Below are 13,177 nucleotides of genomic sequence, written 5' to 3'. Positions count from 1 at the left end.
ATGGACGATATCCTGATAATGGGAAGTGGGTCCATCGGGGACAGCTCAAGCCTGTAGGGGGAACCACCCCAACTCCATGTTCCTCTCTACGATAGCCTACAGTTGACAAAGTTTCTTTTTTTTTTTTGGCAGCTTCTGTTTTTCTGAGCACCAGAAAGAGCTGATACAAGCTGAAGGACATTTGAAACATACCATGGTGCATCATCGCGACAAACCTCTATGTTGTCTTATGTTCTGTGTTTTTGTGTTTCAAGTTTTATATTTGTCTTGTAGCGCCTGTCCAATTGCTAGCATTATGGTATATGGTGTTTAGGAAAAGGGAAGATATCACATCAGGCAGGGAACAGCAACATACCATACTTACAGCCCTTTTTAACTCTAACCGGACCCCTCCCTCTCCCTACCCCTCCGCATCTTGCCAAATTGTCAGTCACACACCTATCCCCATGGTGGCCACCTCCGTCCAGAAGCCTGATACATCAAGCTTATAACTACCTTTTTACTGATGTTGACCTCTCCACCGAATATTCTGATTTTCATCTAAAAGTAGTATATGATAACGGCTGTTTGACACTCATTGTTACATCCTCCAGTCAACTTTTTGATATGTATTTCTGTTATTGTGGACATGCTACATATAATGAAAATCCGGAATTTTTCCGGCAATTGAAGTACTGGCATGGATGAGCGGAGGCACCAAGTCCCTCTTTGGATGGTCACCACAATTTGGGTGACCAAGGGGCAGGAAATGTTATGTAAAGCCTCTGCTCAATCCAGCAGAATGCGATTGTAAGATTTGTAACTTTTCAGTCATCGCTAGGAGGATCATTAAGTTCTGTAACCTTTTACAAACTTTGTAACTTTAGTTATTGTTAGCATAGCCTTTTAAGCTTTGTAACCCTTGCAAACTTTGTAACCTTTTCAGTTGCCACTTGTATAAACCTCCAACCTTTGCAATACACCATCACGCAATCAGAGAAAGTGTGAACAAGGGAGTGTGTGAGGCAGATAAGGGAGTGTGAACAAGGGAGTGTATGTGGGACTGGGTGGAGAGGAACTGCAAGGAGAATAGAGCCTGGAGACATGAGACAGGTGTGTCTGATGTAATCTGCCCTGAGAAGGCAATCGTGGGGTGCTGTAAAGAAAAGAAGAACCTGGAATGCATGAAAGGAACAAGGCCTGGGAATGTTTCTCAGTGATGGACACAGAAGAGAAACTCAGTGTATGTGACAGGAGCCCAGTTCCAAAAAGGAAGAAGGCATGCACACAAGCTCCCTGCTTCTTGACCTGCTCGCCGACCTGGATCCATGACCACAGGCGGACACACCAGATCTACTACGCTTCTGCTTCTCAGCTTCCTCTGCTGTCTCTAATAACTCTCCACCTGTGTGTGCGTGTGTGGGTGCATGAGGGTATGAATACAATGAATGTGTGCGTGCATGAATAAGCCCCATCCCTTTTCTGTTTGATCCAACAGCCACATTTAATAAAAACAATATAAGTGTAACCCTGGGTTGGTTTCTAGGGAAACTGAGGTAACAAGGTGGACCTTTGGTCAGACCCAGTATGGCTGTTCTTATGTTCTTATTGTTTGTAAAGTTGAGCATATTCACTAATTATTCGTACCATTCCATAAACAGTATGACTACAAAATTAATCAAATAAACTAGTCAATGAGTATGACTTGACTTTGTATGCATGTGTGTTTATACCATACCATATACAACACATACGCACAGGTAATATCCACGTAATATATTGTAGAACATGAATTTATCATATATGTATGACCACCTCATTGTTCTCTGGCAACTATTAGTCTTAATTTATTTCCCTGGGGATTTAGAACATTCTGAACCCCTGAGTCATCATTGTTATCTAAATCAATCTGCAAAAGAAACATTTCTTTGTTGTTCTACAAATGGAGATATCCCACAAAATTACACCCAAGTGAGGATGGACAAAATTCAGGTTTGGACTATAACAACTTTTCTACACATGAACATGTCTCAGGAGCTATACTGCATGAGAAATGAGAGATTTCTAGCTTCATAATAGAACCCTACTCTGGCTTCCTCTCCTACAACGTTCTAAGAGATGGACTTTAAATCTGTATTCTTTTTTTTCCCGATAGAAGAGAGAGAAATTATTTTATAGGTTTTTATAAAACCTGAGTCCAGTGCAGTTGGATTAACAGTAACTAAGGGGCCTGCCTTTATAGGGACACAAAAATATATTCAATCCAATCTTTCAAAACATTCCTAAAATAGTTTCCTGTAACACAGATGGTATATATGAAATGCATAATGAGTTTGGGGGGGCATAAAGGTTTTATTGGCATTTATTTGGGATGCCTGCATAACTCACTCATGATTCTGCCAGTTGTGAGTAATGGTGACGCTGCAAACGAGTGCCAAGTAAAAGTTTATAGCACACCATCACACATTTCTCTTTCTCTCTGTATATAACATACACAGATATAAACTGTACCTCCACTAGAAAGATTTAATGAAAACAGCACTCGTTTGTAATATGTAATTTAAACACTAGTTTTCTTTTCCAATAATCCCAGATATAGGAAGGAATACAGTAAATGGTTGTACAGAGAAAACAGAAGCTAATTGGCTTCCTTCAATAAACTTTATATTGTTCTTCTATTTGGAAGATACATGCATGTCTTTCAGACAAAACTATTAGCAGGTGGTCAGAATATGTCAAAGAAATTCGCCTGAATATCAATCATACTGACTGACTGCAGCAGTTTAACAAATGTGTTGCAAAGCTCCCGATGCTATATTTTATCACAATAAATAATGTAGTTCATGGCAATTTGCCCTCAAAAAATGTGTGGTAGATCCCAGAAATAAAAATAATTTGAAAAACCACCAAGTTACCACATTGGGATGATGGTGTTAATCATGAGTGATGGAACCATGAGTTATGAATATGGTAGGTCTTCCCAAAGAAGAAGCACTACAAACTTTATATCACAGCACTATCACCTATTTTATTTAAGCCATATACTGGTTTTATTTTGGTATCTTTTTATGCTTTTATGCTGGGATTTTCAAGATCATTTATGGCCATTAGGCACTGGGACTTGGGTGCCTAACTCTTTTATACTCATTTGGAAATCCCAGCCTTTACTTTTAGACACTAAGGACCAGAGCTGTTTCACTAACTGATCGATCAGTTAGCTCGTAGCTCTGAAAAATGGAAAAAAACTTTTCCTTCTGAGTCAACCTGCAACCAAAACGTTTTGGAATTTTTGGCAAATTGAAAAGTCAGAAAAAATCATTTTGGGTTGATTGAAATGTTTTCTTCCAATTTCATGCATTTTTAATCTTTATTTATTTGTAAATGAAAGCAAAGGAAACTTGGAAATGAAGGATTAGATTCACAAAACTCAAGAGGAGGAGCAAAAAGTGGTACTGATACTGCTCTAATAGTCCAGTGGATAGGGCATTCACACAGGACATGGGAGAGACTGGTTTGAATCCCTGTCTGGAGCAAGAGCTTGAACATAGGTCTTCTACAGCCAGGTGAGTGCCCTAATCACAAAATTATTGACTATTCTGGAGTGTGTTTTTCTCAATCACCCCTCTTCAAACTATTCCACTTTGTAATTATACATAATTAAACATTATTTGGACCAGAGACAGTGAATGACTTGCTGGTGGTTATGGCACTCCCTTGAGAAGGGGGACACCACAATTCCAGTCCCTGCTCCAAGCAATACTTAATTATTTATACAAAGCGGAACCACTCAAACAGCAGAGATTGAGAAAAGCCCACCCCAGAATACCCTACAGCCTGGTGATCAGGCCAATTACCTGGGATACATGAGATCTGTGTGCAAGTCCTTGCTCCAGAGCACGGAATCAAACCTAGATCTCCCACATCCCAGGTGAGTGATCTAACCACTAGGCTGGTTTGTGTGTGCGTGCTGTCAAATTTTTGTGAATGGTGCCTAATGGTATGTCTACACTGCTGACTCAGGCTCATGGGGCTTGGGCTAAGGGGCTGTTTAATTGCAGTGTAGACATTCAGTCTGGGACCTTCCAACCTCATAGAGTCCTAAAGCCCGGGTTCCAGCCCAAGAGCAAACATTTACACTGTAATTAAACAGCCCTTTAGCCCCATCCCTGCAAGGCTGAGTCAGCTGGCATGGGCCAGCCATGGGTTATTAACTGCACTGTAGACACTCTCAATCTCCTTGTGAATCTAGCCTGACAATGTTGAAACAGCTCACTTCGATGTTTCAGAAATTTTCTTCCACCAAAATAATTAGCCAAAATCAGCATAAATTTGTGAAATGTTATGGTCAACCCAAATCTGCATTTTCAGTGTAAAAAAGATTTTCCCTGAAAATTTTCCCCCAGCTCTACGAAGGACTCAATTCTTCTTCATTAAAATTAATGAAACTTTTAACATTGACTTGACTGGTGCAGAATCAGGTCCTATGTTCTGCCCTGACACAACCTCCCCCTCTCCCTACTGGGTAAGAAGACTGATGGCACCAGCAGTGGAAAAGACAGCTCATAAAGAAGTGAGAGAGTGCATTCCTGGGAATGAAGTCTGATCCCTCCTTCTCCCTGCTTCCCATTCTCCTGCCAGGAGGAAGCGGGAACTCACTGGCCCAATTGGCTCCCCAATCCTTCATCAGCTTAAACCTCTTACTGGGGTTTGGGGGGCTTTTCTTCCCTTTAGCTGCCCTTCCTGTATTCATAGTATAGGAACAGTGTTTTTAGGATGCTGAGGATTTGATCAATCACCTGTTTGGGGATCAGTAAGGTATTTTTGCCATTGGGCCAAACTGGCAGAGGCTACGTAGGTTTTTTCACCTTCCTCACAGAATCGTGGAGGAACAGTTTCGTTACAGGTAGTAGAACTTAGAAATTAGTATTAGAAATTTGTAATGTTAGGAATCGCAACATGTGGCCAGTGTCCAATACAGATAAAGGCCAAAAGGACCAGGTTGCAGGGGTAAAGGGAGAGCTGGGATTTTTCTGGTGCACCTTTTGCCTATGGGAAAAGGGGAGATCTCAAGTCTTTGCAGACTGAGGTCCCCACTTGGTAATCTCTACCTGAGGGAGGGAAAGAGAATTCAGAAGTGAGCTATGTTCTAGGAGTAAGCTGAAGAGGGTCTACTCTGAGTTACTGGTTATAAGGTGGGAGCCCTGTATTCCCAAACTCGATCCACCGAAGTGCCTGGTATATGACAGACAGGGAAGGTGGGTGTATAGCATCATTCCATAGTGATAATTAATAAAGTTGTGGCCTTCTTCTTAATTCCATCCATGTCTATCTTCATTCACCTGAATGTCTTGATCAAAAAGGCACAGTTCTCATTAAGTCAATGGTAGTGGTACATGAGTATCTGAGGGTCTGTTTTAGATCTAAATAATGTATTGATATAATTTGATATGAAGAGATGAAGAATAATATCTGTTCATAAAGGGTTTGAATTTTATCACTTCATCGTATTTGGCCTATCTTTCCTCAAACAGTTCAACCATTAACCTGACACAGGCAGGAAGTTACTACATTTCTCTTGATTGCTTTCCTCTGGTCAACCACATCTCTATAGATGGTATTTGGTTTTGAAACTATATTGATGAACTATCATTTACTGGCAGAAGTCACTAAAAATTCTAAATAAGCCTTTTAAAATTATTATGGCTTTTAAAATGCAGACTTTAAAAAAAGCCAAACAAGGCAGCAAAATTACCCTGTTTATTGATGGCTCTATGTTTGCACTAACTATTACAATGTGCTGACCGCAGCTACCCTGGGAGGAAGGGGTCTTGTCTGTCCAGAAGAAAAGGGATGTTGCCCCTTTAAGGGCACCCTTACAACAGGGGTAGAGAGGGAGGAGAGGGAAATTTACAGGAATGGACAGCAAGGGCACAAAGCAGCTGAGTCCAGCCCTTCCTGCTGACTGGAAGAACTTGTGGGTATTTACACTCTATGCAGCCCCAGAGAAACCCTCTTTTACTGGGATTGGGCAGGCAGCACTCACCCTGAAATTTGCAAAAGTACTGGGTTTCCTCATGATCTGCTGCAGGCATTACACCAGTCACCCTTTTCCTTGGGGTCTGGGAAGGAATTTTTCCCTCACTGTCAGTTTGGACAAGATGGGATAGTTTATTTGCCCTCCCCAAAGAAGGTCTGGGCCCAGGGGAATGAAGTAGGGGAGTTAGATTATAATATCACAATTTAGTATCTAAAACTTGTGGCAGATGTCCAGTGCAGGTGCTCATTCTGGAAAGGATATTGTTAGCAGATAAAATGGCCTGAAAAGGGATTTGAAGGAAAGTATCCCTTAAGGAAGCTGAGGAAGCAGGGTTTGGGGCTCCTAAGCATCTGGTACAGCGTGGAGCCAACTCTCTTCTTTTTTTTAGCCCCCTTTAAGGGAGCTGAGGAAAGAGGGCTGAGGGTTCCTACACCTGGAACATTCGGAGGCTAACTTCACTCTCCTTTTATAGCCCCCTTGCATCCCACATGAGGGGAGGGCAGCAGGGTGTACAAGTATAATTAGGCAGGCCAAAATTTGAAGAGCAACTGGCAAAAGACACAAAAGCTAACAGCGAAAATATTTTCAAGTACATTTGAAGCAGAAAGCCTGCCAAACAATGAGTGGGGCCACTGAGCAATTAAGATACTAAAAGAAACACTCAAGGAAGACAAGGCCACTGAGGAGAAGCTAAATTAAATTCTTTGCATCGCTCTTCACTGCAGAGAATGTAAGGGAGATTCCCACACCTGAGCCATTCTTTTTAGGTGACAAATCTCAGGAACTGTCCCAGACTGAGGTATCAGTAGAGGTGGATGTGGAACAAATGGATAAATGAAACAGTAATAAGTCACCAGGACCAGATGGTATTCACCAAAGAGTTCTAAAGGAACTCAAATATGAAACTGAAGAACTACTAAGTGTGATATGTTGCCTCTGTGGCATATGACTGGTGGACAGCCAATGTGATTGCCACTTTTTAAAAAGAGCTCCAGAGGCAATCCTGGCACTACAGGCCAGTTAGCTTCACTTCAGTACCAGACAAATTGGTTGAAACTATAGTAAAGAACAGAATTATCAGACACGTAGATGAACAAAATACGCTGGGGAAGAGTCAACATGGCTTTTGTAAAGGGAAATCATGACTCAATGATCTAATAGAATTCTTTGCGGGGGTCAACAAGCCTTAGACAAGGGTGATCCAGTTGATACAGTGTATTTGGACTTTCAGAATCCCCTTGACAAGGTCCCTCACCAAAGGCTCTTAAGCAAACCAAGCAGTCATGGCATAAGAGGCAAGGTCCTCTGATGGATTAGTATCTGGTTTAAAAGACAGAAAACAAAGGATAGGAATAAATGGTCAGTTTTCACAGTGGAGAGAGGTAAATAGCAGGGTCTCCCAAGGATCTGTACTGGGACCAGTGCTGTTCAACATATTCACAAATGATCTGGAAAAAGGGGGAAACAGAGACATGGCAAAGTTTGCCAATGATAGAAGATTAGGAAAGATAGTTAAGTCCAAAGCTGATTGTGAAGCATTACAAAGTGATCTCACAAAACAGGGTCAACTGGCGACAAAATGGTAGATGAAACTCAATGTTGATAAATGCAAGTAAGGCTCTTTGGAAAACATAATTAAAACTACACATACAAAATGATGGGTTCTAAATTAACTGTTACCACTCAAGGAAGAGATCTTGGAGTAATCCTGGATAGTTCTCTGAAAACATCTGCTCAATGTGCAGCAGCTGTCAAAAAAGAATGTTAGGAACCACTAGGAAGAGGACAGAAAATATCACAATGCTGCTATATAAATCCATGGTATGCCCACACATTGAATACTATGTGCAGTTCTGGTTGCTACATCTCAAAAAAGATATATTAGAATTGGAAAAAGTACAGAGAAGAACACCACAAATGATTAGGGATATGGAACAGCTTTCATATGAGAGAGAAAAAAGACTGGGACTGTTCAGCTTAGAAAAGAGATGACTAAGGGGAGATCTGATAGAGGTCTATAAAATCATGAATGGTGTAGAGAAAGTGAATAAAGAAGTGTTATTTACCCCTTCACATAACACAAGAACCAGGGATTACCCAATTAAATTAACAGGAAACAAGTTTAAAGCAAACATAATAAATTACTTCTTCACACAATGCAGAGTGGGACTTATTCCCAGGGGATATTGTGAAGGACAAAAATATAACTGGATTTAAAAAAAATAGATAAGTTCATGGAAGATAGGTCCATCAATGGGTATGAGCCAAGATGACCAGGAGTGCAACCCCTTGTTCTGGATATCTCTAAACCGCTGACTGCCAGAAGCTTGGACTGGACGACAGGGGATTTATCATTCAATAATTGCCCTATTCTGTTCATTCCATCTGAAGCATCTGGCACCGGTCACTGTTGAAAGACCGGATACTGGGCTAGATGGTTCATTAGTCTAACCCAGTATGGCCATTCTTACGTTCTTATCCTGTAAATGGTTCCAGCAACCAGGCACAGCTGGGACCAACTTGGGCATTATAATAAGTACCCCCTGCAAGTATATCAGGTAGTATATAATAAATATACAGGGAGATCACCACCAGTCTCCCAGCAAAAGTCCTGAGGCAGCATTTCTTGTAAAGAGATAAGGAGAGCAACAGATGGGAAAAGCAGAGGAGAGGAAAATGGGAATTGGAATTAGAAAAACAAAAGAGAGAAGAGAAAATAAGGATGGAGATAGGGAACCAGGGAACCTTCTACCTCCTTACGTTCTCCCTCTATCGTAATCTCTTAGTAAAGAAAAGAAAGGAAGATTCGATGGCTGTTTCTTCCTTGTGTTAATCTCTTCCACAAACAACCATTTAAATGCTAGTTAGGTCTTATTTTGCACAGTAACTATTCATTGCAGCTGGGTAAAAATGTATTTTTTCTTTATTAAACTATTTGAAAATTAAATGTGTTGTATGAAATTTGGTGAGAGAAGACATAATGATGTCACCCAGAGACCTCATCTGATCAATAATCTCCCCAAGGTCTAGGCCTGGAAAAAGTTTCTTTGGGTAGTCTTGCTTCACCTGTATGGGTCCTGATTTGCCCACATTTTGGTCCCTAATATCCTAGTGGGCTAATGGAATGTCTCATGGCATTCTTGCCCCACTGGTGGTTGGTAGAGGGCAGAATTGCAATGCCACTCACAGTAAGAATGTAAGATTGGCCATAGTGGGTCAGACCAATGGTCCATCTAGCCCAGTATTCTGTCTTCTGACAGTGTCTGGTACCATATGCTTCAGAAGGAATGAACAGAACAAGCAATTTATCAAGTGGTCCAGTCTCAGCATCTGGCTGTTAGAGGTTTAGGGATATCCAGAGCATGGGGTTGCATCCCTGACCATCTTCACTAATAGCCATGGATGGACTTATTCTCCATGAACTTATCTAACTTCTTTTTGAAACCAGTCATATTTTTAGTCTTCACAACATCCCCTTGTAACAAGCTCCACAGGCTGACTGTGCATAAAGAAAAACTTCCTTATGTTTGTTTTAAACCTGATGCCTACTAATTTCATTGGGTAACCCCTGGTTCCTGTGTTATGTGAAGAGGTGAATAACACTTCCTTGTTCACCATTTCTATATCATTCATGATTTTATAGACCTCTGTCATAACCCCTCTTAGTTGTCTCTTTTCCAAGCTGAAAAGTCCCAGTCTTATTAATCTCTCCTCATATGGAAGCTGTTCCATACCCTAATCATTTTTGTTGCCCTTCTCTGTACTTTTTCCAATTCTAACGTCTTTTTGGGGGGAAGTGGAAACCAGAACTGTATGCAATGTGTGGGCATACACTGGATTTATACAGTGGCTATATGATATTTTCTGTCTTATTTTCTCTCCCTTTCCTGACATTTCATAGGCAGACAAATACATTTTTAATCAAAAAAGTGACTTTTCATTGTTATAAATACTTCACACGAAATACAGCAAATATTACATCTACAGAAAAGCCAACAATTGACCGCCTTCATCTAGGGAAAGGAAACTCTCATAATACCTTACTGCTTAGCTGAGGGAGAGCCTAAAATATATTATTTGCTAAGTTAGCATTTATTAGAGTTATACAAAAAAATTCTGATACAAATAGGAATTTGGTGAATTATGTCTGAAATTCTGCTATTTAGCTTAGGAGAAATAATTTTTCAAATACCTGTGTGAAGTCGAATACTTAAGAGGAAGCATCGTACCCACCCTGTACCACGACTGGATTAGTCACTTCTACTCCATCTTTGGTGATTATGTCTGACAGTGGTCCATCATTGATTCAAGAGGAGAAGAAATTATAAGAATGATCTGCTCCTTCTTCATCCCTCCCCCATGGCAGGTGCTACTTCCTTCCTCTTCCTTACAGTGAGTTGAAGTCAAACCTTCCCACTACCAATCCCCATCCTGAGTTTTAAAGACCCTGCTGGGGAGGTGGTATGTAGTAGATAGGTATGTCATGAAGTTGCTGATTTGCAATTTAAATAGTTCTTTATAAAAAGTTTGCTAAAAGTTTTCTCAATTTAATGATTTTACACATCTTGCTCTCTGTTTTATTTAACACTATTAAGACATCATTTAGAAGACTACTATAATTTTTGTAAAGTTTATGATCAAAATACCATGTGTTTCTGAAAGTATTGCTTCTAATTTTAGCAGAGGAGTAATATGGGAAAATATAATGGTTTTCAGCTATAAAAATACCCTTTATGAAAAAAACATGACTTACAACTCATTGCTTATCATATTGGTTCAGAAACTCCTGATACATTAAAATACTATGACAGCACCTCTTATTTTTCTGGGGCTGAGAAAACAATATTGAATAAATAAGAACTGGGTTCTTGAAGGTTAAACCTTTATTCATTTCAATCATCTTCTATTCTTAAATTTGGTTCAAGTATGGAATATAAACTTAACTTTTTTTTTAAATTAATATGTCTTGTCTAGTCTATCAGCTCTTTTCTGTTTGATCATCTCTGAAACTTTGAGGAAGCCTTATTGTTATGGCAGTTGTTAACACCCTCCTGACTTTAAATTATCTTACCTGTACACGTGTAGTCTGAGGTTACTCCTTTAAGCACAGCATCAAACACTGATATTTCCACCCTCTGCTTTCTGTGGTGACAGCTCAAGAGTACAGAAGGCTGGGATACAACAAGGTGCAGAAAAGGTTCTAACCGGAGGTCACCAGTTCCTCTGCGACCAGGCTGTCGAACAATAGTTATACCAAGGGCTTGTCGAGCAGATGACCTTGTGGAAGCATGAAGACTTTCTAGTGATAGTTGACCTGTTTTTCTCCCATTGGGCAAAGAATTGTTACTGTTCAAGAGATCATCTGCAGTTACCGATGAAATACATGCCTGACTGAGCTTTCTGGTGTCTTGGCTACCATGTGATTCTGTTTCTGGAAGGTTTAATGAACTTTTGCTTATCTTCTCACCATCTTTCTGATCTTGCAATGATATAGATTTAGCTAAAGGAGTACACAAATAAGACATCAAGGAGATCCGGCTTGCTGTAATAAAAATATCAAAGGGAATGAAGTTCAGGTTCTTCACAATGGAAGACTGTCGGGAAGGACGTGCAATGCGGTGTTGGCTGGTGCCACTATGTTGTTCTATTTGAATAATTCTGATTTTAACGCTGTCACTGCCAATGCCACTGTCTTGGGCACCACTATAACGTGAAGAAGTTTCAACTGTTCCTCCATCAGATATATCCATTTTTTTCTGTTCTTGTTTGGAAACCTGTGAAGGAAAATATTATATTATCTTATTATATCCATGTCCCAAGTATTTCCATTTCAGTGGCAGCAAACAATTACTATTTAAACATGATTTCAAAAAACGGAATTATAAAAAACCTGCCAAGTTAACTTTTAACAGAGTAATCACTCATGAAAGCACAGCAGGTGTCCATTCCGAAGAAATGATGACTCACATCTGACAAAGTGCCAAAGGAATATGTGAAGGGAAAAAAATTGAATAACGATTTCTAGGCTCAAACTACACTTTTTCAACTAATTCTTTATAGTCTAAAGAATCCAAAAGAAATACATGAGTTAAAACAAAATTGTGCCCCTATGAAACAATATTATATTTGACAATTAGAAAAAGGTTGAGAATCAGAATTTCTTCCAAGTTTTCTGTGTTAAAACTTATAAAAAAAATTCCCTTTACCATTAAAAATGCTTTAGCATGTTTACACAAAATAAAAAAGTACTAATTAATTTCAAATTCATAAAAAAGACTAAATGGAAATTGTAAGATATAAATACTGTGTTGTAGGACTTGAAAGAATGTTTTCTTAGTCACGCAAGTACCAGCTGCATTATATAAAATAACATGGCTCACTGCTCAGGTAAATGTCAGCTACTTATAAAGCCTGGCACTATGGTGGCATAAGTGGTATATTTACTCACTAGAGTTTTATGCATTTGGCTATGACTTCATAGGATCTCATCAAATAGAAATGTTTAGATAGACATCACTGCTTAGAGCAACACTTAAAAAAGACAGATTTTAGCTGTTGTCACAGCGAATACTACTAATCAAGAGTTTGATTGTGCCTTCAAGGCAGAACCCTCAGCAGGGGGCACTGAAGATGTGCACCACCCAAGCAGAAGCCCCAAAGAGCCATTGCTCCTGAGGCAAAGTTTAAGTCCTCCGAGAAGGGTGGGGAGAGCAACCATAGCTACAGACATACTCTTTTATAAGGTGTAGAGTGTACTCCATAACAACAATAATAATAATGATGATTCAGAGCCAGCTCCATTGACTGGTTGGAAGTGAAGTAGTGACATGAGCTCACCCTATCCTACTCCTTTGAGGAGCACAGAGTCATTGCCTACACTAGTCACAAGCTCCTCTGGGTGCAGAGAGTGGAATGTCTCTGGCCCCTGCCCTCGAACCTGTTGCAAGGTGATGTCTCCTTGTTACACCTTCTCCTTACACCTTGTGTACCCATGAAGGGACAAAAACAACCTGATCCCAAATATACAATATCTTCCATTAGAAAAAATATAATTGCGAATTACATGTACTTACAATATTATCCACAATACAACATAATGGGAGTGAAGGGCATTGAAGTATTGGATTTTTTTCTCCTTAGTCTTTCTACTGTATAACATAC

At 39.9% G+C, this 13,177-nt stretch overlaps 1 protein-coding gene across 4 annotated transcripts in view; it reads right to left on the bottom strand.

The window, feature by feature from the left end:
• Positions 1-13,177, bottom strand: part of VPS13B (vacuolar protein sorting 13 homolog B) — a 913,516-nt gene that overhangs the window by 188,674 nt on the left and 711,665 nt on the right. For all 4 annotated transcript variants that reach the window (XM_050940452.1, XM_050940449.1, XM_050940451.1 and 1 more), the window contains exon 34: positions 11,088-11,790. In XM_050940452.1, the coding sequence (XP_050796409.1) occupies positions 11,088-11,790 (703 nt within the window). The remainder of the gene's footprint in view (positions 1-11,087; positions 11,791-13,177) is intronic.

This window comes from Gopherus flavomarginatus, chromosome 2 (assembly GCF_025201925.1).
Source record: "Gopherus flavomarginatus isolate rGopFla2 chromosome 2, rGopFla2.mat.asm, whole genome shotgun sequence".
NCBI lineage: Eukaryota > Metazoa > Chordata > Testudines > Testudinidae > Gopherus > Gopherus flavomarginatus.
The sequence above is the reverse complement of the archived record's forward strand: the minus strand, read 5'-3'. Positions and strand labels throughout refer to the sequence as shown.